General features: G+C 38.2%; 2 protein-coding genes across 3 annotated transcripts in view; one reads left to right on the top strand and one right to left on the bottom strand.

Moving 5' to 3' along the window:
- Positions 1–4,072: 4,072 nt before the first annotated feature.
- On the top strand, positions 4,073–10,113 carry ATP4B (ATPase, H+/K+ exchanging, beta polypeptide). Its single transcript, XM_009997907.1, has 7 exons — positions 4,073–4,184; positions 5,625–5,753; positions 6,650–6,763; positions 7,589–7,788; positions 9,102–9,164; positions 9,713–9,805; positions 9,952–10,113. The coding sequence occupies exons 1-7, from the start codon at positions 4,073–4,075 to the stop codon at positions 10,111–10,113; spliced, it is 873 nt and encodes a 290-aa protein (XP_009996209.1).
- Positions 10,114–17,740: 7,627 nt separating this feature from the next.
- Positions 17,741–26,061, bottom strand: part of TFDP1 (transcription factor Dp-1) — a 40,862-nt gene continuing 32,541 nt past the window's right edge. For both annotated transcript variants that reach the window (XM_009997908.1, XM_009997909.1), the window contains exons 7-11: positions 23,976–24,044; positions 22,545–22,696; positions 21,642–21,808; positions 20,951–21,032; positions 17,741–19,070 (exon numbers count right to left, since the gene is read on the bottom strand). In XM_009997908.1, the coding sequence (XP_009996210.1) occupies positions 18,923–19,070; positions 20,951–21,032; positions 21,642–21,808; positions 22,545–22,696; positions 23,976–24,044 (618 nt within the window). In that variant the 3' untranslated portion in view covers positions 17,741–18,922. The remainder of the gene's footprint in view (positions 19,071–20,950; positions 21,033–21,641; positions 21,809–22,544; positions 22,697–23,975; positions 24,045–26,061) is intronic.

A 26,061-nucleotide genomic window follows, 5' to 3' on the forward strand; every position in this document is an offset into this window, starting at 1 on the left:
GGCCCACTCGTCCTGTGCTATGGGGATGTGCTGTCCCAGGTGAAGACTCTGCCTTTGCCCTTGCTGAGTTCAGGAGGGTCTGGAGGGCCCTTCTGCAGCTAGCTAGCACCTCTCAAAGTGGCAGCCTTGCTCTCCAGTGTGTCTACCATCTCTCCACGGTGCCCATGGTCAGTAAAGATGCTAAACAGCCTCCTGAGGGACACCAGTCCATACTGGTTGCAGCTAGATGTCCACCTGCTGACAAAAAAGCCATGTTCCCAGCTGCCCAGTCACCATCCATCCTCCTGGTCCTCATCAAGCCAACACACAAGCTCCCTGTCTGGTTGCCATGTCGCAAGCTCTGCTGACATCAGATTGAATGACTTAAAATTGCAAAGCCTCTGCTTTGCCCATCAGCCCACTTATCTCACAAGAGAAAACACCCAGGCTGATGGGCATGGTGCACCCTTGGTGAATCCTAGCCACCTCGTTGTCCTTCATGTGCTTGCAAATAGCTCCCAAGAGGAGTTACATGGTTTATGAGTAGTTACTTATTTTCTAACCAATCCCATTTTTTAAATTGTATTTAGAAATCATGTAAGTGAAATGCAGCTTTTAACTAAAACTGTTTCTGCACTTATCCACCTAGTGTTAAATAGAAAATTCACAATCACCAGGTGACTGCCACAAGCAGTTGGCTGGTGGCACAGACAGCATCACTTCCAGAAGCAAGTTTTGTCTTTCTTCAACAAAATTCAGGTTTCTCAGCTCAGATCTACTGATGCATCACTCTCCATATGCTGACATCTTTCCCTTGCACTGACAAATACCTGCAATTTTCATTAACAATTTGCAATACTGAAGGAGACATCTGAAAGATAAACCATCTGAATATAACCACCCACTGTTACATGACTTTTTCTTACTTGTTTTTTTTTTAATGTAAATGCAGTTTTGTAATTTATAGGTTCACTTATATTTATGTATTTAATTTCTGCATCAGTTGAAATTGTGTACAGTAAAGATATAATACAATTCTACTGATTCTACTTACACATTTATATTAATGTTGTTACTGCATTTATGTAATTTGTATTTCTGGAGCTTCTAGTCATGGCAGATTTCCATCTGTAACACTGTTCTGCTTTAGTCCTACCTTTTATACTGCTGCATATTTGCATTTTCAGTTTTCACTGAACTTTACTAACCCCAGTTTAGAAATAAGGAAATTTAATTTAAATCATCCACTTAAATAATTTAGCTTCCTTATTCTTGCCTAATACAACCGGCACTGTTGAATCTACGTTAGCAGATAATGTACAGGTCACAGGCAGCATTAAACGCAGTCAGGCCTTCCCCTCCATTTGAAATCTGGCTTTGCTTTCCTTCAGGGAAACTTTCTTTGACCCTGTTGGGATGAAAGCAGCTGATGGGGCTCCTCTCCCATTGCCCTCATGGTCCCATTGAGCTGCCCTGTGCCTTTCTCTCCCTCCAGCACATGACTCTGGTGTTACGGTCTCCTTCACGCTGCGTGGCCACACCTGGGTGTGTGGTGCTGAACTCAGCAGACTTTTAGGTTCCCCAGACAGTGATAGATTGGAACAGACAGGATATAAGAGAGAAGAGCACATTAAATCCTTGGCTCCATTCACTTTCCATGCAGACACCTGCACTCTTCAGATTTCTACATCGTCTTCATTGTGTGAAAACAGAAGAAACTATTTCCTTTTGAACTTAATTTGGGATTTAATTTCATTATTAGTAATTAATTTGTTGTTTAGTTGTCTACTGAAGTATTTTTACTGCTAAATTCTCACCTTTCCATAGGCAGTTCAGAGTGCTCTTTCTTCAGAAACTTCTAACTCCACACCTCGTCCAGTTCAGTTTCTCCCCTCCATCAGATTCTCCTCAGGGGTTCCTGCTCAATAAAAAGACGGTTAAAACCTGCTGAAGACCTGCTACTTCCTTCCCTGCTTTTCCCCCCTAAACTGCTCTCACTTTGAAACCACTACATTGGAACCTCCACAAGCCTTTTAACCTTTGGGCAGCTGTTTAATTTTTGTCATTTTCAGGCCACTGTTCAATCTCCTTGTCTTCTTTTAACTTTTAGACACACACCCCCCCACAGGTTATCCTGAATATCAGTCAGCTCATGGTGCAATGACTGAAAGTAACTTTTTCTTCACCCTCCTCTCCTTTCTATGGGGCATGCAAATTGGTCAAATGCCTGTAAATCTTACTTTTCTTTTGCTTGAGCTGACTCCTATTTCATCATCTAAATACAAGTTCAATCATCCCAAATTGGTAGCTACTATGCTAAACTGTCACACTGCCTGATCTGAGGCAGAAAAGAACAATAAATCTCTCTGTTCAGAAACTCGGCATTAGTTAGCTGACAGAATAATACTGCTATAGTACTCCAGTACTCCAACAGGCTCAGTTGCTGCTATCTCAATGTCCAGTTCATAGAATCACCATAGAATGTTTTGGGTTGGAAGGGACCTTAAGGATCATCTAGTCCCAGCCCCCCTGCATGGGCAGGGACACCTCCCACTAGATCAGGTTGCTCAGAGCCCCATCCAGCCTGGCCTTGAACACTTCCAGGAATGAGGCAGCCACAATGTCCTTGGACAACCTGTGCCAGTGTCTTACCACCCTCACAGTAAAGAATTTCTTCCTAGTATTTAACCTAAATTTCCCCTCTTTCAGTTTGAAACTGTTATCCCTTGTGCTGTCACTACAGGCCTTTGTAAAAAGCACCTCTCCAGCTTTCCTGTAGGCCCCTTTCAGATACTGGAAGGCTGCTATGATATGTGCCTATATATGTGCCTATTTTGAAGACTTCACCTCCACAACATGTGCTGTGAAGTGAGTGAAAAGCAGAGCACATCAATAAATCCATTTTAAAGGGATGGAACTCTGGCCCTGCTGTATTCACTTGGCAATTTGGGGTGGTTTACATTAGTGGGGTTTGTAAGAGAGCAAGAGCATTAGCAAGAACATTGACAAGCAACAAGGATACCAGAGTGCCCGGAAGGGCTTTCTAAAACCCAAGCTTCCCTTGCAGCAGGGGTGTTTAGAGACTCCCTTGGCTTTGCTGCTTGACCTGTGCCCTTTGCTTTTCCATCTGCCTGAGCTGCTGGGGACACTTTTCAGCCCTGCTCCTCTGTGCACAGGGTGAGTTCAGGGTTGGGCATCTGCCTCTGAACATACCAGAGCCTTTGATTGTAAAGCAGATTAAAAAAAGTAGTTAAATGACATCCATATGTTCTCTGCATCAGATAACTTTATGGCAAAACTTTTCTTATATTATTATATTATTGCATGATCACTTTCATTTATTCATTTATTCATTCATTTATTTATTCATAGGAAGGGAGGAGAGGATTAAGACTCAGCATCTATTTCTAAAGAATCTAGACACCTGCTTTTGACATGAACCTACTAAATCTAGAAGTTCCACCAGTCTGGCTATTTTGCTTGCCTTCTACTCACAAGCAACGCATCAAGCAAGAAACAGAGAGAGAGAGAAGAAAGAATGGTAAGTAAGAAAAATAAATAAAGGACCAAAGAAAGAGAGAAAATAGAAAAGGGAGAAGACAGGAGGGGAGAGAAGACACGAGGAGAGGAGGGGAGAGGCGAGGAGAGGCAAGGAGAGGAGAAGAGAGGAGAGGAGAAAGAAAAGAGAAGACAGAAGATAAAGCCTAGAGAGAAACAGGTTCTCCTTTGCTTTATCTGATCTGATAACAACTATTGCACTGAGTTTTATCGAAAGCCCTACAGGCACTTGGCAAAATTCGTAACTGCTGATCAGCTAAGGTGGCCAAGAGAAAGGAGAAGGGCATTTGAAAGAAACTAACTTTTCTTTGCCAGCCTCAACACCTACATTATCAACACCCTTTATAAAGAATTGTATCTGCTGCGGGTTGATAATGGTGAGCAGGGGCTTTCATTGGTATAGAAAGTAATCTCAGTGACCTTCAGGGGAGAAGAAGGTATAAAAACCAAAGTGTTTTACTTGAGTGACTGCTTGGGCACTGGTTGAACATCTTAGTTTCTGAGAAGGATACATTTTGGGGAAAAATTTGAGAAAATGGCAACTTTAAATGAAAAGAAGACCTGCAGCGAGCGGATGGAAAATTTTCGGCGTTTTGTCTGGAATCCAGAAACAAAGCTCTTTATGGGAAGGTCATTAATTAACTGGGGTAGGTTTCCACATGCAAGAATTTTCTCTTCCTTCTGGTATGCTTAAAAATCTTGGGGAGGTAGAGGGGGCGGAAGGGTGGTCCTAATGAATGGGACGAAATCTTGTGAGAGACGTGTTGCAATTGTTGAAAACATCAGTTCTCAAAGATGCCTCTGAGCCACTTTTAGGATGGCCCTGTAAGCTGAGTCAATCAGATCAAAATTTTGAAGTAGTTCCTGCGAATGTACCTTTAACTGGTTTTGGAACAAATACTTCAAAAGGACAAAACCCATTAACAGGTACCTTAATAGCTAAGAGCCACTGTTAGTGTGGTTCTGACATTGCTGGCTAAGGGGGGGGGGGCTGGGGGGGGGGCTGGTATCTGGAGAATTTTGATTAACTGGTGCATTTTGTCCAATCCTTTGGGACCATGTTTTGCTTTTCTGAAATTCCTTTCTAAGTTATTGCCTGCTCTTTCTTATAACCACGTCCAAGTGCGTATTTCACCTGAGTCTCCCTATGTCCCTTGTATCTACAACAATGTGTTTTCTGATCTACATTCTGGATAGGGCAGTCCTGACCATTGTAAGGGAGGTCCCTGCTCTTTCTACAAATCATAAAAGTAGCTGCAAGTTTCCAAGGGATTTTTTTCTGCTGTGAAGACCATGAGTTTAGCTTATTTGCCACATTTTAAAATGGAATTTTACAGAAAAGGAAAGCAAAATGTGACTCTTTCCAGTTTGGAGAGAAAAAGGTGATGCAGGGTGCTGATGATTAGAGGGAGTGGTTTCTGATGTCCCCCCTCCAAATACCCTCTGGTTGCTTGTAGGGCACCATCTTGAGACACATTATACACATACAGACAGAAACACAACATTATTCTGCATCTCACACCAGAATAAAAAGCAAGATGACACATTTTGTTGAAGTTGTTTTCAGCAGTAAATGGCAGCAAAGCGATAGGGGTCTAAAATCAACGAGCCTGAATTACTGGCATTCAAATAACACAAGGAGAAACTCGGTTTTGTTGAAGAAAACAACTGGCTGTGTTGCTTTGTCATGGAATCACAGAATACCAAGTTGGAAGGGACCTCAAAGATCATTTGTTCCAACATTTCTTGGCAAAAGCATGTCCACGTGTAATAAATAGATAAATGGTCTTAATATGTGAAGTTACTTCAAGAGGCCACACAACCTTTTACGATTCAAATAATCTGGGATAAGCAGCAAGTACTTTAAAACCACATGTAAAACAGAACAAATTTACAGCCAAATTTTTCTAGAAGGTTTTGAGGGTACAGAAAAAGACCCAAAACACCAGACCGTTTGCTGGGAAAATCTCCCCAGGGTGTAGGATGGAAAGGAGATGACTGCTGCTGCAGGAAACATCCCAGCCATAGAGGGATCACTGCATCACCTTGCTCAAAAAATAAGATTTTGCCCTCATTTTTTTCCACAGTGTGGATCAGCTTGTACTACCTGGCTTTCTACGTGGTGATGTCGGGGCTGTTTGCACTCTCCATTTATTCTTTAATGAGGACAATTAATCCATATGAGCCAGATTACCAAGACCAGCTGAAATCCCCAGGTACTGCCACTGTTCAGCCAGGTGCTGCCTTGAGGGTGATCAGCCTCTGGTGAAACACCAGCTTCTGCTCCAGCCTCCCAAGCAACCTGGAGGGTTTTGGGGTGCCTGGCAAAACAGAGGGGTGGTGGGGCAAGCAACCTGGGGTGGGTGTTTCCACACCTGCTGGCAGAATAGAAAGTGCCTGGAAGAGCAGGAATCCTCCCCTGATGGGCTATGTTATGCAAGTGGCCAAGCAAGTAAAAATCAGACAATAGGATTAGAAATAAAAATGTGTGGGACATGAAGCAAGACTGGGGAGGGGGATCACAGTATCAAGGAGAGATCATCAGTGCATACTCCTAAAATTTCACCCATCTAATGGCTTGTTTTTACAAACAATGGGATGGAAAAGATGATTTTTTTGAAGCTGTAATCCTAATAATTATTCTGTCTGTTGATGAATTTTGAAGCTTCCTTTTCCACTATTCAGTAAGCTTCATGTTTGCTGGCAAAATAATTCCTGTAAAATGTTAAGCATGGCTTTTTCAAAAGCTGTTTCTCACACTTCAGTATGATCTGTTTCTTTAAGCTGATGTGACTATTGTAACTGTCATTTTTAACAAGTTCAGGGGAAATCCAGTGCAATTGCTGGAATAATTTTGCAAGCTGTTCTGATAACAGATGGACAAGAAAATAAGAGGTTTAGCAGCAGCAGAAGCTTTAGGTTTTTGGTTGAACAACTCAGAGCTGAGATGGTTTCTGTACGTGGTTAAATCTTCCCCAGCAAAGCCTGGGGATCTCCTACATTTACAATAACGAGCCTTGATGCAGCATAACCACCACTGTCAACTTAAATAAACAAACCTGTGCCTGGCACCTCTCCTCTGCTTTGCCTTCCCTTTTCTTTCCCCATGAAGGTGTAACGTTACGACCTGACGTTTATGGAGACAGAGGACTACAAATTTATTACAATGCATCTGACAACAAAACCTGGGAAGGTTTAGTGACAACTCTTCAGACTTTTCTGACAGGTAAAAACGAGGTTTCCTACATCATATTTCAGAAACATTCTGTTGCATCTCCCTCATTGGATCTGAGGACCTAAAGTCAATGTTTCCACTTCCTAGTTGTCCTTCAGGTATCAGAGATTTTGAGTGGAAAATGCATCTTCTGAAAGGGACAAGCAAATCACTTCATGAATCTATAAATCAACCATATGTAAATATGTCTACTGAAGCAGAGCTTTTAGTTGCTGCTTCCAAGCTTTTACCTTTTTATCTTTATCTTTTTTTTTTTTTTTTTTTTTTTTTTTTTTTTTTTTTTTTTTTTTTTTAAGCTTGATTAGCATTAATAAAACAGGCTAATACAAAGTTTGAAGAGGGTAAAAAAAGGTCTTCAAAACTAGTCTCATCTGAATTAATGTAATATTGTACCTGACTACAAGTATCAAAGTGCCATAATAAGTCTTCTGAAACTATTGCATAGGGTCATCAGAGGGTATAGTCAACATAGATTAGGTGCTCCATTTGCCTGTTCATATCTTAATACGTTTATATTCCTTGTGAATGTTAATATCATATTTCTGTGTTTGTCATATACATACTGAGAAAAATTATGTTTGAAATGGACTTTATATGGAGCTATCAACACAAACTGCCAGCCTTAACTCAATTTGATCACTTTATTTTCTTTGTCTGGGTATTCTAAATAAAAAACCACAAACAACAAAAACTCAAGCAATTTAAACTTCACTTAAGTACAGTTTCCCTTGATATAACCTCCAGCCTGATAGCGGGAGGTATGATTTATACATGAAAAACTTCAGAGAACTTTTCTTTCTTCCTTCACACATCCAGCATATACGCCAGCTGCTCAGCATCTAAACATCAACTGCACCAGCGACACATACTTCATTCAGGACACCTTTGACGGCCCGAATAAAACAAAACTATCCTGTAAATTTACCTCAGATATGCTTCAAAACTGCTCCGGCATCACTGACCCTACTTTTGGATTTCCAGAGGGAAAACCCTGTTTTATTATAAAAATGAACAGGGTAAGTACAAGCTCAAAGTGCTGAGCAGGAATTCACAAAAACAAAACATCAAACAAAACAATAGCTCATGTCTCTGCTGGGAAGCTGCTACATTGTCTGCTGACAGGGGCTCTAATCTCTGTTCTGGGAAGACAAATTTATCTGCTTTTCCAGAGTTGGAGTTAGTCAAGAAATAGTGAGACCTGGTCACCATCCCTAGGAGAGGAACACAGGGAAAAGTGATCTTTAAAACAACTCTCTAAAGCCTTGGGTTTTGTTCAGCTTTGTTACCATCTCCGTGGTGCTGCCATACAACAAACTAGCACGTAAAACAGTTTTGTTCAGCAATAACACAATCCTGTGCCTTCAGCTAAGGCAATAAGATGTGACAGTAACTGATTTCTGAGAGGTGATACTTGCACATCTTATCTCTTCAGGCTGCAAAGAAAACCTTTAGCAGAACTTGCAAAACCAAAATCCAAAATGTATTTATTTTTTTCAGTACAAACCAGCAACACTTTATTTATTTATTTCAGAGAAAAAAGGGAATCTTCCATGCATCCTTAATTTTTTTTTCAGGACATAGACAAAATAATAACTATTTTATTTTCCTTTTCAGGTAAGATTGTGAGCCTTCTAGTTCAATTTCAATACAAAGTGAAGAATTTGTATTCTCCATCAGCTCCTGATAAGACAAAACCACTTCATTTTCATTTCAGCTTGCATCCTAGATTTGGGCAATGAGTATTTTCAAGCACCTGCCTAAGGTCCAGCTTTGAAAGGAGAGCCAAGACCCCGATTTTAGCATGATAAACACTGGCTTTTCCCCAAAAAGTTTTCCTTCATTCAGCAAGGCTGCACACCTGCCTGGGCAGGGAAAAAGCAGGCGAATAGTGCCTGGGTGGCTTTACCTCCTTTCCCCTTTGCCACTGCAGGGTGTGACCCTGCTATTTTGGTAGGATCAGACAGGACAAAGAGCTTCAGCCAAAGCCAAGGCATATGATTACAGGCACAGGAATTCAGCTTCTCCTATATTTTCTTGCAATTAGCTGTTTTAAAAGAACATCCACCTCTAAAGAAGCAGTGTGAGCTGGACTTGTCAGGAGGTGATGCCTGGACAGAGCCCACCTGCAATACCCACCCTGGGCCACACTGAGCTCTGTTTCTTCAATAGCCCAACACAACACATTTTTTTCACCCAGGTACTTAAGATGAGGTGATCCATTTGCCTTATGCAGAAACTTATTAAGCAGCATCTGAAGCTCAGTTAATCACTCGCTCATTTTTCTCTCATAACAACTTCCAGACAACGAAATGTGTGCTTTCTTTTTCAGATTATAAAATTTTTGCCTGGTAATGGCACTGCCCCAAGAGTGGACTGCACATATGTGGTAAGTGTATGAGGCTTGAGTCTCAAAAATTTCAAGCACGGCAGCTATGAAAGCAAGTGAAGTGCAGGTGCGACCACAAAGATTACCCTGCAGCTCTGGAAGTCAGGTAGTTCTGGCCAAATACTCAGTTCTGTGCAATTTCTTGCATCAGCAGACATCCTAAGCACAGCAAAAAAGTACTTGCTTAGTTTTAAATCACCCAAACAATCGTTTGTCCATCCTGCAAAGAACACTTGTTTGCTTTCAGCTCCCGCTAGTGAAGTCCACACCTCAGAGCAGCTCCATCAGGTTCTCTGCACATTCCAGAAGGTTCTCCTTCACTGAAATCCCAACTGCTATGGGACAACACTTGCCTGTTTTTCTTGGCAATAGGAACAGCAGGCCATTTCACTTTTATTTGAGAAAAAAAAAAAAAAAAAGGCCAGTACTAAACAGGCTGCTGAGCTGGAATTTTAATACCTGCTGTGCAGCTTTTAGCAGCAGTAAATCACTTGCCCAGGGCTGGCTCATGATTGCCCAGCCCACAGAGCTGCTTATTCTGGCTTTACAAACAGGGTGACGAGTCTGGCCTGCTGGAGGTGGACTACTACCCCGTGAATGGTACCTTCAACCTACACTACTTCCCTTACTATGGAAAAAAAGCACAGGTGGGTGCTCATGTATTTCGGTACCACTTTTCTTCTTCATCTTTGTCTAAGATGGAAAGTATGGAGTATCTCTGCAGGCCATTTTTAAGACTTTATTTTTAAACTGCTCGTGTCAAATTACTCAAGTGTTTTTTCTTTCCTCCCAGCCCAGCTACAGCAATCCTTTGGTAGCTGTGAAATTTCTCAACATTACAAGAAATGTAGAAGTTAAAATAGTGTGCAAAATCATTGGAGCTGGAATTACCTTTGATAATGTTCATGACCCATATGAAGGAAAAGTGGAATTTAAATTGAAAATAGAAGACTGAGCAGCAACAGAGACAGTTCTGAAACACACAAGAAGAGTGAGTTACCTGTCATCACATTCATCCATATTTATTTTCTCACTATGATTTCTGTATAAATTTATGCAAATTACAGTGCAAAGAGACATTTTCTACTGAAAAAATGACCCATATAGCTAAAAAGAAATCAAGATACAACTCTCAGTGTATGAAGTAGATAGAGATAATCTTAACGTAAGTAGCTTGCTATCCCAAGACTATGGCATGCTGCTGCCTTTGTGCAAGTATTGTACAAAACAAATTCCCTCTAAACTGCACAACTGTACCTTCAAAGAAAATAAATGTAGGATGAAAACATAATTTTCAAATGTAGGATGAAAACATCATTTTCAGTCACTTCCCAAACGGTAATAAAAAACTGGTGTACAATACTAAAACTTGGATATTGAGAAATAATTAAGACAGCTAGAAAAATACCAATATTTTCAAATATTAGCAATATAATTCTCAATCTCTCTTGTATAGGATGTCTAAATTGTAAAAGTGTATTAAAATGATCTGTAACCCAGTGCATTGCCTTTTTTGCACTAGTAAGCCAAGTGACATTTTTTTTTTACTTGGCAGATCAATGACTGCAAAAGTGAACCTAAACTCTGTCCTCTAGCTTAGGGATTTTACTGTACCACTTACAACTTCTGTATGTGTATAACTTAATAAAAATTACTAGTGAAACTGTAACATTCCGTTACATCCAGGAAAATGGTGTTCATTTTAACTATTACTTGTGTTTTTTTCCAGTAGAATAGCCCTATATTGCAATTATGAGTTTTAGGTTATTTAGAATAATCTTGAAGATGCTGAACTAACAGAAAATCATTAAATGAATGTGAAATTTGAGACATTTAGCTCTACCACATATGATACAAATACAAAGGATTGCTCTGTCTGTATAGTATGTTTATGTTAGATGATGAAGTCCCGGATGCTTCAGCCAGAGAATGGACATTGCACAGAAAAAATATACTGATTTTTTTACACCTTCATTACTTGGGCATTTTAAGAAGTGGGAAGATGAAACAAGTCAACCTCCTTTACTACAGTGAGATTAAGCCAGCTTGCAGAAAGAAGACGGTTGGAGGGAAATATTTCTCCTTCACAATCATAAATGGTATTTGAGCCTTTCTGAAAAAAAAACCTGGGCATTCTACAGTTCAGAAAGAATAAGAAAACACATCCTCATATAAGGTTTGGTATTTTTCTCCCAGCCATTCCTGTTTCATTTTTTAGTGGGATTTTTCTTCTCTTCTAATAGACCGAATGAAAATGAATTTTATATCTTTGTTGGAAACACAGGTCTCCCCTGGGGCATCTTTCCATAGTAATACAGAAAACAATTAAAATAATAAAATATTTTTAAGAACAAGACAGTAATTCATGCTTAAAAGTAATTCAACGTTGTCTATAAACAGAACATTTAAATACTGCCAAGAAAACAAAGAACTCTTCTGCTGGTGTCTCTAACAAATGCAGCTACTCTGCTCGGCTGTGTTTGACTCGGCATCCACAATTTGCATGTCTGAATCAGACTATGCAGGTATTATAAGCTCACATTTTAGTTAGCACTACCGCACAACACAGGAAGATGCCATTTGCCACAGACTGGGCATCAGCCACAGCTTTGGAATGACAGCCTAGACTAACTTGCCAGAAAAGAGCTGTGATGGGGTAAAAAACCTGAAAGACAAGCGTCTCCATGTCGACCAAAGAGTCCTGAGGTCAAAAAAAGGATATGGAGGGTCAATGGATCTGCTTCTTTAAGGAAAAAGACTGATAGCTTGAATATAGATTGTTCTTTTAACTTTTTGCCATCTGAGATTATTTTCTTTACCACAATTACAAATAAGCCAGAGCAAGGTTTGGGGCTACTGTAGCCAAAGTAGAAAAGCCCAGTAAAAGCACCAACTTGCCTGAAACTCAAATACAAGCACATCTAAATAGCAGAAAGACTGTAAGGACCAGCATACAAGTAACAAATTCTGTAGTACTGTTATGGCACAGTCCAACCCTACGGTGCAAGCATTTAATGTAATGAGTAACGTAACTCTTCAAGCAGCAAAGACAGGCTTGCGCAGCTGTACTTTGGAGACATCCAAGTGACAAAAATGAGAAGATAAAAGACCAAAATAAGCACAGGGGAAGGAAGCTGAGCAGGGGATCCTGCCCAGGGCACAAGAGGAGTGACTGGCAAAAGCAAAACCAAGTTCAAGAGCAGCTGAAATGCCCCTTTGGAGGGGATGGGGGGGCAGAGAAGGGGACAGGCAAGATGCATAAAATGCTAACAACAGGAGAAATTAAGGCAGACACCTCCTCTGGTGGATGAGCTCTCCAGCCTGATTACCTTCACCTTGGAGACTAACCAGGAGCTCAGACAAGACTGCCAGCAGCTCCACACTATTGTACAGTCACAGCTCATTTAGTGTACAAGAGTTACAGACAACAGGTTTATATACAAAGCAATAATGATTAATAACGTACACAAACCAGCCACTAGCACCAACTGCGTTGTTAATTAATTTAGTAGTTTTGTTTCCAAGTTTAAACTGGCCTCATTTATCAGTCTTTTAAACACTGTTGTTGCAAACCTCCATCTCCTTTAGATATGTAACACACAAGAACATATACGCAACATATATACATTCAGATTCAACATTTGAGATACTTGATTAGACCCAGCAATACAAAGGGGAAAAACAGAAGCAGCACACTGAAGAATTAAATAAAAGTAAAAACAAATTAATGAGTTTAGTGAGAGGTTGATTATCCAGGACATCTGATAGAGCAGGCAGCTAGCCTGTGTCCCTGGAGTGGCAGAGAGCACAGGCAGGCACTGCCAGAAGAGACAACTGGGTGGCTGTTTGTGTCAGACTGCCTGCCTCGTTCCCTATCAGCTGTGCAACCAAGGGGTTAGCTGGGAGAAGAGGCATAGGAAAGATAACATGCCATGAAACTAGTATCATTGGCTCCATGACTTTTTTATATTCAGTAAGTTATAGTTTCCAGACTTTACCCTTTTAAGTGGTACAAAAAACTCCAGGATCAGGGCATAAACACGGCAGCTGCTTTGAGATGTATCTTACTCTCAAAACCTCAGTCTCTTCTTATGGATACTCATGCGACTGGTAAAGCCAATATTTGGAAGTGTGAAGTCGTTAATGTTTCTTATTAAAAATGCTGAAGAAAAATTAAGAGTGCAGAAAAACACTGGATGGATACAAAGTCCTTGATGCTTAAAGGAATTTTTCATGCTATGATTATGAGACTACAGCAAGTTCAAAAGGTTTGCCCTCTACTTTTCAAAATTGCCAAGTACTATATACTAGCATTTAAGTCTCTGCTTAATGGTCTCACATGATGTCATTGCTATTGCACTTGGGAATTCCTCTCATTGTTTCATGTAACTGGTTTGCATCTCCTACCTGTAATAAAAGTCAGGCACTGATTGATTCTGCAGCAAATAAAGCTGTCTATCCATGTGCTACTTTCTGTACTTGGATGCAGAGCAACAGCTGCCCCTGTAATGCTTGCAGAAAATAGTTTCTGCTTTGTACGTATACTCCCTTTGCAAGCTTAATTTCTTTCAGATACAGAAGTTCAAGCTCAAACAAGATTATCTTGTTTAATATAAAATAAAAATGTACATGAAAGAACCGGTGTCCTTTTCCTTTCCTCAATTTAATTTGAAAAACTCCCTCACTGGGACAAAGACTGTTCCCTTCTCTTCAACTTCTTGTTCTTGACACCAGAGTAATAACAACAGATGCACAGCACCTCTTATTTAAGGTAAAAAGGGATTTCTCAGCCGTTTCTGTTTTTAGGCTCCCACTACATCTCTTCTCTCGCTTGCTCTAAAATGAGGAAGAGCTGAATTCTGAAGAGATACCTGGGACATCATTAATGTGTGCTTTTATGTGTAGTCTCACTGTTACCAACAAGAGAATTCCGTAATTTCAATCAAAACATATTCCAGGGTTATCATCCTCCTTGTCTACTACATAACTAATTTTAATTATTCCAATTTCAAGTTCCAGTCCTTAACTGGGCTATATTGATAAGCCTTTTAAAACGGTATCTTTTGTGTGACCTGACATAAATCCAGTACTTCCTCATACTTCTTTCTTACAGAGTTCCTTAAATCTCTTACTAAAAGATCTTGACATTAAGTATGAAATAGCTGGGGGAAGGGCTTTTTTCTGAGCCTTTCCCCACTTTTCCAATACCTGTTTAAAGTGACTATGCTGATAAATAAACCCATGCGAACTATTGGTCTCACTCTATGTACTCAGATGTAAAATCACCTTCCAACCCACAATTACTTTTATTTGCAAATTCAAAATCATTATCTAGTTCCTAAAGTCACTGTATAGGAAGCTTACATGCAGTTCTTGTCCATCTTGACACCCAGATCATTTTAAGGATCCCACATTTTCAGCATATAGTCTTACCTCCTCCAAGTATAACTTGAAGCTTTTGTTCAAGATGTATATTTAACCGTAACGTTTTTTGACATGCCCTGCTTGCCAAGTAACCCATACTAATATGTTCTTTTTGTAACTTATTTATTTTCTAATCAGTATCACTCAGTTTTTTAAATTTTATTTTCTTCTGGGTTAGTGAAATGTTAAATAGAAAGACGTTACCTGATGCAGCTGTTCAGTCAGTGATAATGCCACAAAAATTATTTTTTATTCAGCAGTTAACAGTTCATAACCCTTTAATGTACAATCTGTTCATACTGTAAAACATGCATTAAAAATCAGAAGGCAATTAAACAGAATAGGCTTAAAGATGCTGAAATATATCCAGTTTCCTTAATCAGCTAAAAAGTTGCAGTCTCCTGCCACGTGCATTTGTAAGACCTATTCTGTACTCTGTCGTTAATAATTAACCTTCCAGACTTTTAATTGTTTTACCTGTTATCTTCAACAGTTTTTCTACTATGAGGGTCAAGGCCAATGGAGACCACATTTGCACAAGGCTTCCTCACATTTTTTTTAAAATCGGCAACCTAGTGTCATTTTAGTCTGTAAAAATTTACTCACCATTTCAAGGTTAGCATGAAGTACCTAAGTTGCCTGTTGTGTATAATGTTCTGTTTTAAAGAATTTTCTTAAGTTTACATGATACAAGAACATCAACCTTGTCCAAAGTCTGCAACTTTCTGTCTTTTAACATGCTACAATGTAGAAGGCTTTTCATTCTGCCCTCCTGATGAGTTAGTGCTGGTATCAGTGCAGTATTTACAGTTATTTACTGTGATGTGTTCTAAGATAAAATCTTGGAGCCTAAGTCTGGATTTCAACCTGTTCAAAACATCCAAATATTTAACAAAGAAAAGTGGTATTGGCAGAACAAAGAAAAGCACTTGTAAAGATAATACAATGCTGATTTTCGATTAACACCAGTCTCCTTTATTCTCTGCCACATCAGGACACTCTGCCTTTATCACAGCAAAGCTGTGAATCAATAATCATTATTTTCTATGGTTAATGTTTCACTTGTTACTGCTGACATACTTTTAATGTTTCTCTAGGGACAGCAGCTCTCCAATTGTGAGAGGCAGATGTAGCTAGGTGACAACCATAATCACACCAGGAAAGAATTACCAGTGTAACTGAATGTTGGAAGTAGGCAATGTCCATGCATATTAGTTGTTGCCCTTCTTTATTCTGCTCTCAGCATCACTTCTTCTTATAAAGCTCAACCTAAAGAAGACAGTCTTCATCTCTACCCTGCTCATCTATCACCCCTCCCCATCATAGGGGTTTGGTAATTTTTGACAGCTTCTGAAGATGAACTGATTCTTTTTCTGATGACTTTGGCACACAGGCAAGCCAAATTACCAATTTGTTGGTCAGCTCATGATATGGGTAGATGGTACTTTCTAGTCATTTTTTTTAATTCTTTTCTTCACTTATGGAATCTATATGGAATTCAGGGTGGACTCCTGCTCAAAGTATCGTCAGAGGTAAGGTCAGACTACATTGCTCAGGCCTTTCTCCTGTCTGGTCTTGAAAACCCTAAGGATGGAGTCAACACCTCTCTGGGCAACTTGTTCCACAGCTTGTCTAGGTTCTTCCTGAAATCAAGTCAGAAATGCTTTTGTTTCAGCTTGTGTGTGTTGTTTCTCATCCTTCCAACCATGCACCTCCTCCAATGATTTCTTCAACTCTCTTCTTCCTCTCCTCTATCCCCTCCCTCACCGTTGCTCTCTTACTTTTTTTTTCCTCCCCCTTCCTTCATCTAAACACTATGACCAGGTAAATACTTGAATTTTTAGCAAGTAATTAAAGCATTAATAGACTTTTTCTAGTTGTTGATTCTTGCCTTTACTAGAAACCTCTCCAGAAAAAAAGGGAATTTAGATTCATTACCCCAAGCCACTCCAACGCTGCTTGTTTAAACTCTCAAATTCTATTTCAGAGACTCGTAAGCAAACAAATGCAAAGAAATGAATGTCTTTTGAAATGTACGTTTTGCCTTACTTTCAGTCTCACCATGACCTTGTCTCACCTGAGGTCCATTCCACTAATAAGAAGCAAAAGGAAACTACGAGATGCTTTCAGCTTTCCTCATCTCAACACCCCTGTACTCACTCCGCAGGTAAACTTTGGATCATTTGGTGGAGATTTAGAACCTAAGAGAAACCTTGGACTGTCAAAAGTTCCTTGATTACTATTGTTGGACTCTGCAGATGAAACTGCTACTCAACAGCAAAGATATTTTTCATCAGCTGACTCAAGTGCAACAAGAACCTTGCTTCTAGCATTAGCACTGCAAAGGATGACTTCTTCAGTGAGAAGCAAAGCATTCAATTAGCTCCCACCAAAACGGTTTTACCACAAAACTTAAGTAATTTGCTTGGTTCATTCATATTACAACAGTGTTAGATACAATTAGAAAACAGCCACTGTGTATCAACTGCTCTGTAGTAAGCACCCACATCCCCTTACTACAGAAGATTTGTTAAAGCATAATCCCTTAGGGTAAAACCACGTAACACACTTAATATCTACCACAGGGTTCAAGTGCATCCAGAAGCCCTTACCACAGACAGTTATCAAACCGCAAGTTGTCTTTGTGGTGACCCCCTGGAGTTCGTGCAGGCAACAAATCCTGACTCTGACAGCAGCCTGCAGAGTGACTGAGCCTGTTTGGTAACCTGTGCTCTCAGGTGAGAGCAAAGGATGTGATCTAACAAAAAAGGTTTAAGGCAGAAGTATAGAGGAAGCAGATAAAGACCTGTTTTGAGCACATGGAAATATATGACAGAAAGCCAGCATAGAGGAATATGAGATGAAAAGATAGGGCAGTAAGAAAGGGATTTTTAACAGAGAAGCTGGATTGGAGTACTAAGATTGGCCTTAGACTGCCAAGAGCAACAGATGTGAAAGACAGTATACAGGGTAAGATACTGCTTTTTTTTATCCTAAGTTACCAAGAGCTATAAAGACAAATTACTACAACAATGCACAAAACCTGGGTCCTCTGTAGTGCATATGGAGCATCCTGAGACAGCTAATTCTAGGTCTTCAGACAAAAGGAAGCAAAATGTTCTAAAACAACCCTAAAATTAGAAAAACAACAGAGCTTGTTAAAAATGCCCATGCGCGTTTTATTAATAAAAACTAACAGTGCCAAGGTTAAACAAGTCAAACAATTATAGTCTCTTTATATTCCATAAAATATTACAGAAAGGTTTGTGTTTCAACAAAAAGACTACTGTCTTAGAATAGGCAGCTGACAGTATTTGTGCAGTTAATTGTTTGTGAATAAATTGAAAAAGACTACCACCTGCCCTGAAATTCCTTTTATAAAAATGAGCTATTAAAAATGATTGACAAATTTTGAGTTAGAAAACTTAAAACATTCTCTATATTTAATTTCAACTTTATAATAGATTACAGGAAGATGCTTATGAAACAAATACAAACATTTGTTTCAGTACATGTCTTTATATGATACTTATAAGTATGTAAACAACTATATAATAAAAAGTTTCCAAAGTCTGCCTGTAAGAAATCAGGCAAATTTTACCATAAGCAATAATCATTCCAAACCTTCAAGACATTTTATATAGCTGCACCAACTGGCAGTAAACATTTGCCAAAAACTTTGAAATTTGTATGTTCCAACATACAGTGAAAAGTATATAAACTTGATGGAACCATAATGTTAGATATAATTTAAGGGAAAATAAGTTCACAACAACATTTCTGGAATTTAACACGTAAAAAAGTAGGACGTATCTTTCTTGTTTGGTTCTTTGGACACTGCGTAATTAACAAAAAACACTACTACATTAGCTCACTATCCCTCAAAAAGTGGCATAATCAAAATACACTCCAAATAACTTGCCATTCAGTGTATTCATTTTCCACAGAAGGATAGCATTTTATTTCTCAATGATGTGTCTACATTTTCTTTAGCAAACTTTGCAAGAACATTTGGGGCAAAATCCATTTTCCTTCAAGTAAAAAAAAAAACAAACAAACAAAAAACCAACCAACAAACCAAAAACCCCTAAAACAAGAGTAAATAAAGGCTCTGCATTAACACACTGGTATCAAAAACACACATCCACACCACATTTTAAAATATCCTACATAAAACAATCCTTGTTTGCTTATCAGAGGTGCAATTTCTAAACTCAGAACTGCTTACCAATATTCTCCTCGAGAGATGGGGCAAAGTAATTTGAGACACTTCTCCCTAGAACAATTTATTCCTGAAGCTTGCTGAATTTTAACAAAAAATAGTCTACAAGCAAAGGGCATCAGTCGTCATCATCATTTTCATTAAAATCGTCGTCGTCGTCATCATCATCCCCAACATAAGAAACTGGTGTTTCAACTCTGGAGCCACTGTACTGAGATCCATTAGAACTTGTAGCCAACATCCCATCTCCACCATTGGAAAACTCACTGGGAAAAAAAAAAAAAAAAAAAAAAAAAGAGAGAGAGGCCAGTTGGCATTGCCTAATGATTTTTCCCATTTCGTTGTGCTCTTAAATTTCATCATGTATCTATTCCATTTTTTTAATGCCACTGCTGCTTCATAAACTTGTAACGTATGTGTGTCTAAGATGTTTCTCAAAAAGTGAGTTGAAGTTATTCTGAAATGGTTTTATTTATAGTTCTTCTCTTAGGTTTAATATAAAGATAAAATCCTTTCATAGATGCTTTACAAGTAATCTTTCCAGGTTTCTTCTAAAGAATGTTTAGTGTTAAGGCTACCTAAGCCCTTTAATATTTTTATGGAGCACTGGACACTTGCACCACAAGCGAATCATGCCTTTCAGAAGCACTAATCTTGATTTAAGGACTTGGAAAATTGGGGAATTAAGAGCTTCTCTTAAATTCCTTCTTATTATATGTCAAACATTGCTACATGTGCTGTATTCTTATCTTGAAATGGTTTTATTTCTATTATGCTTTTCTTTTTTAGAGTAAGAAAAAACAACAACAATAAACCAACAAAAAATAACAAACAACAATAAAACAACAAACCAAAGCTAAATGAAACAACAAATCAAAACATCTTTTGTTTTCTACTGTACTGCAATCCCCAGTATCAATACAGACTGAGGGATGAGAGGATTGAGAGCAGCCCTGTGGAGAAAGACTTGGGACACTGGTGTACCAAAAATCAGACGAGCTGGCAATGTGCATGTGCAGCCTGGAAAGCCAACCGTACCCTGGGCTGCACCAAAAGTAGTATGATTCTCCCCTCTATTCTGCTCTGGTGAGACTGCACCTCGAGTACTGTGTCCAGTTCTGAGACCTCCAGTACAAGAAGGACATGGACCTGTTTGAGCAGATCCAGAAGAGGACCACTAACATGGTCAGAGGACTGGAGCACCTCTCCTACAGAGAAAGGCTGAGAGAGTCGGGGATGTTCAGCCTGGAGATGAGAAGGCTCTGAGGAGAACTTACTGCAGCCTTTTCAGCTTTGAACAACCTCATCTAGTGAAAGCCATCCCTGCCCACTGTGTTGGGGTGGACTAGATGATTTCTTCCAACCCAAACCATCCTGTGATTGTAAAATCGCCCAGATTGGATTAGTTGTGTGACATGCACAACATATGTGTAACGACTTTTCATATAAGGTTACATATCTGGACAAAACAGTAACAACTGGTAAAATGAAAACTTTTGCAGATAACTTGTTCAGCTAATCAGCTTGCTCCGTTTTAATATTTTTTAACAATGTTGAACATTTCAATGATATCCCACTCATTTTACAACCTAGCAAATCTCACAGATGGGCATCTTTTTGATTAATACAACAGCAAAAAGCTAGAGTAGTGACAATGTAAGAAAAAGTGTCTTACACAGCAAGACAAAAATAATAGTTATGTTCAGAAATTACGTATGTCTATACAAAATTACATAAAAGTTAGAGGCTATTACTCTACCAGCTTCTGATGCTGTTTAAAATTCAAATATCAAAATATGTTTTTTACTTAGACACTAATGACACCAAGGGAGAATAATCTTGTCCAAATTTTATCTTTACAGAAGTATCTGTTTTCTTGTCACAGATTCAAGCTAAGTAAAAATAATACATTCAAGATTAACACCAGCCTAATACATTTATTTTCCACTATGTAAGAAAAGATGTCCTTAATGACACTGCTGTGAATCACAACTACTGAAGTAAAAGCAATGTCTGAGAATAAACCTAAACACATATCCACACCACATTTAATCAGAACAGAATTTGTTTCATGAAGTATTTAATTTCTGATTAATGTTATTTGGAGATCACAGACTTTGAAAAATAATTGGTATTTTGACCTCACCTGGCTGAAAATCTTGTGCCATTTGATGCAGAACCTGATGAAGATGTGACGTATACACTGCTGATTGATCCCTGAGCCATTTCTGTAAAACAAACAATACATATTTCTAAGACACTTTAAAACACATTAATCCAATTCAGTGGAAATGCCTAATACTTTTAAATTCCAGAAAAGAAGTACTGCAACCAAAAAAACACAACATATTGATGTACTATTCCCAAGTATCATAATTAAAAAGCTAGAAGTTAGTGGAACAGCAAAATCCAAAATACATTAGAAACCATTTTATTCTTAAGTGATAAAGTCAGACATCTTCAGTATTCTTACATAATGAAAATGATAAAGCAATGTAAAATTAAGCCATTACCATGTTTGCACTTTATTACCTTTTGCCTTTGTAATTGAATCAACTATAAACACTGTTCTCTTAAAAAATTACACACTGCAAAGACCTATTTGTATGGTATAATGCAAAACATAATTCTGGGAAAAGCAACATCCCATTCTCTGTGAATCTCTGTATGTTATTTGTTCCTCAAGTTACACTAAAAAGCATATATACTGCAGAACTGGTTAGAAGTCTTCACCACAAACTAGTGGAAATTAACTGATCTTAAATATTTTGATGTTTTTTCCTTAAGTCCCGTATTAAAAGGAGGAAAACAAAACAACTCTGCTTGGAGTAACTAACCTGTCACATATGGTTCCAGAGCTTTAGGAACCAAACTCCTTGCAATTTTTAGGTCCTCTGCTGAACAGCTTCCAGATTCTAGCCCACAAGCCATTCCCATTCGTTTTAGTACTTCTATGTCATCATGAATTTCAAAAGTGTTGTCAAAATTAAATAGATACTCAAACCTGGAGAGGAAAAATGTCTCAATTAGCTTCAATTACTTTAACTACCTTTCCAGTTTCAAGAATTGCATGATTTCAAAAGCTTAACACAGTGTTAGTGATACATCACAAGTGACTAAACCAGCAACTATACACATTATGTAAATCATTAACAAGTTTAACAAATACAGAGTGTTAATTAAATATTTTGCATGTTTGATAATTTTTTCTTTAATCCCCTTCCTTTGCCTATTGTGTCATTTTTTTGGATGTTCTTAAGTTTTTCTTGTAAGGTAACAGTTCAAGTAGAAAACACTGCCACATTCAGCTTTCACTTAGATGAAAAACATAGCTTTTTCAACCAGAAGTAGAGAACAGCAGTTCTGAGTGCAAAATTCAGTTTCAATTCTGCTGGCTGTATTTAATCACCTTAAAGCCAAAGGAAAGCATTACTTGTTAAGGTATGATATCAAACTTCAACAGTGCTGTCATACTTTCCTTCTAAAATGTCTATACAACAAGTCTTAAAGAAGTTATAAAATGTGAGTACAATTATTCTGTTTATTAAAAAGCTCTATAAAACTGTTTCTACTCAACCTGAATAAGTATTGCCTGTCTGAAATGCACGTTCTCAATCTATAGAAGGCATGAGTAAATTTATTTTTATTTAATGTTTAGCAAATCTAGATGAACACTTTAGTATGGACATAAAATTTCTAGCTGTACCAAAAAGCCAGATAGCAAACTTAGTTGAACTCACTTGTCATTTGAAATACTACAGTCAATCACTGTCTTCTTGCTGGTGTTCACGATGATAAATGGCAAATGGATGACAGAATTTGAAGGTGGTGGTCGATTTGCCTGTTGTTCTGCTTGACGGTTTCGCTGAACAAGGTTCTTGAAGGCAATTTGCTAGAAAAAGCAAGAGTGATATGAAAGTATGAATTAAATTTTTAAAGTCCTGTCAGGTCAAGAAAACCAGCAATGGTTGCAAGTAAGTGCAGAAAAGAACAGACTGTTCACCATATTCCTGCATGTTAAGATGCAAGAAGAGACACAAATGATAGTATTGTAAATTCAATACAGTAAAACTTAACTGAGAAATAAAGCAGTACATTCTAATAACTATTATCAGGGCAGATCCTTGACAGAACAAAAAGGTAAAAATGACTGGAAAAAGGAATTTTCATATAGCATCCTACTTCCACTCTGTTTAGTATTGCCTGCTAGCTAGTGCACTCCACAAGAACAGATGAATGATTAAGACTGTATTTTTGTGGAAATTTTATGCTAAAAAATAGTTAATGCTTCGGATTTGAACATCTGACATTAGGTTCCTGAACTACTCAACTAAGATTAGTGACTCTCATATCTTAACAAAACTACCTTTCAGATAAAAATATCTGTATTTTAAAGATGAGCAAAAGTTAACTATTAAAACTCAAGTTATCAATCTTACAGAAAGGCATCAAACTGAAAAATATAATTTTTCTGCTCATAGAATCAAACAAAACAAACAGGAATGAAAAACAAAATCCAAAGTCAACACAGAGGCTAATAACAATCAGACAGCTGTTGAGACTACTGTTCCACAGCTGGCTGTACTTAGTTTCTCCACACCTTCCCTGACGTTTTCTCATTCCTATGATGTAAGTAATGCAGCTACTAAGGGAAACATTCTGGTGAACCAGCAGCACAGTGACTTAGGGGACAGGCTACTGCTTATTAGGGGAAATATGGGAATGATTTCAGCAACTGCTTCATAGCAGTTAAGCCACTTGCACTGCAGGGGCAGCAACGTCCGAAAAAGGCAAGACACAAAGCATCATTAGGAGATGACCTTTATGGTCATGTAATTATCTACAGACTCAAATGCAGAAAAACATGCTAAAGACAAGAACTTTATTGGAAAATTCAGACAGTACAGTGTGAATTACATCTCTTGTCAGCATAAATCCTGCTTAAACATACTTGAAACTGCAAAATAATTCATCATAACTCATGGAAGGTTGCTGGCTTCCCCAGTAACAATGGCCAACAGAACGGTTCCAGCCAAACTACAGTGCTGAATTAGAACTGCTTACACCTTTATCTTGACATTCAACTCTTAAGTTTCCCTTCCCTCAATGGGATAAACCAACAGGAATATAGATGTTACCTTGCCCTATAGACAAGAGTACCTTGACTGTACCTGTAGAATGAGTTCTTGTAGTTGAGACTGTTTTTGCTTTATTCTTTCAAGTCTTTTCTGTTTCTCCACCTTAAGACAGAAAAAATTGTTAGTTTGTTGGTATTAAATACCTTTTTATATCAACATTTTCTCCCCTTAACATCAATATCAGAGAACAAAAGCTAGGATGTATGATATCAGTCATTAAGGTTCTCCAGATAATTTAGAGATCTATCTATCAAGACTCACATCAGTAGTACTCTGATGGAAACTGTAACAAAGAGCAGAATTAGAACACTGGGAAATAAACTACGGTATATTGGAAGAGGGTAAAACCATCTTTGCAAACAGAAGGTATGCATCAAAGAATTATCCAAATTCTCTCAAGAAGTCAAAGAGCATGTAGACAAGAAGGATGCACTTAATGTAGTCTACTGATACTGGCAGTACTGGAAAAGACCCATTCAAGATTCTTAAAGAAATGAAGCTGCTATGAAACCAAATGTTACATCCCTACAGTATTAAATACTTACTAAATAATAAAATAAAAGCAACAAAATGGTAATAAAAATACACTGCTTTCCCAGTGGAGGAATCTCATCAGCAGATTCTCACTAGGACTTAATTTACAGACTGTTATTCAGATTATGGAGGATTAGAGTAAGGGAACGAAGGGCAAAATGACAGAATCTGCTGACAACACTGGGCTATCTGGCATAGTAAAAAGGAAGCTTGTCACAAAGCACACCCGAAGTGTATTGTAATATTGAGTGGCACAATCACTAAAACTGGTTTTGGTAAATGTAATGTGGTTATGTGTGAGAAAACACAATCCCATTCATGCAAATTTTAGAAATGTAATTACATTCAGTAGAGATCTTAAACTTCAGGATCTACAAAACCATCAAGTCAGAACACCAGAGCAGCCAAAAATTTTAGTTACTGGGCAAGGAACAGAGAACAAAACAGAAATTATCACTACATCAGTGTATAAACCCAGAACATTCACATCTTGAACTCTGTAGGTCTGGTGTTCGTATTTTAAAGACCATACAAAAGAGCCATCAGGATAATTAATGGCACAGAATAGATTCTATACAAGGGAATAATGAATAAAATAGGACTCTACAGAAAGGAGAATGAAGTAACAGGGGAGAACATGGAAGATACCTAAAAAAACCCCATGAATAGTATAGAGAAAGTGATGACCAGGTCCCCATCATTTACAATAAAAAAAAAAATGTAAAAAATAAGTCAGAGGGTAGGCCCTAAACAAAGTATGCTCAAACAAAACCAAAAGGTATTTCATAAGAAGCTCTCAATGCGACTGAAACTCACTGCCACAAAAGACGCAACCTTAAAAGGAAATTGTACAAAGTAAACATTTCTGGAAAAGAAACAGAGGGCTATTAAACAGAATACTATTTTCAAGATTACTTGTGGCTCAACTATTCAAAGGTTAACATAAAACTTTCCTCCGCTTGTGACAGCCAATTAACAACTTTTCACTTTCATATCAGAAGTTGTCATTGTTCCCATCTTAAATGCATGAACTTCTGCTGTGCATTAGTACATTCTAAATTTTTGTTTGTTTTTGGTTTTGTTTTTACTTCAGTAATTATCTTACAGAGTTAATTATCTTACAGAGATAATTACAGAGTAATTATCTTACTCTCCTTTAGGACATTATCAGTCACGACATCAAACCCAGCTGAACTAGCCACATTTATTTCCTTTTGCTCTAACATTACTGGCAATACCATACTTTGTGAGATGGATCCAGAGAGGTCTGCTTTTAAAATCCTCCCAGCCACCTGGTTCCTTATTCAACACACAGCACTGTCAGCTTGAAATCACTTCACCATCCACACACACCCTACTTTTTATTCCCCAATAAGCACTTTCTTACCCTAACTAGCAATTTTCACTTGGGATGATATTAAAACTCAGGTTGATTAGATACCTTCTATTTTCTTCATCTAGACAGCAATTACAGTACTAAGTGAAAAATCAACTAGCAATATCTAACAAAAATCTCCACTGAATTAGTCCTCTGCAGATAGATTCCAAAGTTATTTTTTTTCCAATTTGTCTGCTTCTAAATTAA

This window comes from Chaetura pelagica, unplaced genomic scaffold (genome assembly GCF_000747805.2).
Source record: "Chaetura pelagica isolate M959 unplaced genomic scaffold, ChaPel_1.0 scaffold123, whole genome shotgun sequence".
NCBI lineage: Eukaryota > Metazoa > Chordata > Aves > Apodiformes > Apodidae > Chaetura > Chaetura pelagica.

Bases quoted from the DNA above. Each gene is read 5' to 3' on its own strand.
- ATP4B (XM_009997907.1), top strand. From the start codon at position 4,073: ATGGCAACTTTAAATGAAAAGAAGACCTGCAGCGAGCGGATGGAAAAT. The intron at 9,165-9,712 runs GTATGAGGCTTG...CTTTACAAACAG, and splicing joins ACTGCACATATGTGGTAAGT to GGTGACGAGTCTGGCCTGCT. The intron at 9,806-9,951 runs GTGGGTGCTCAT...CTTTCCTCCCAG, and splicing joins ACTATGGAAAAAAAGCACAG to CCCAGCTACAGCAATCCTTT.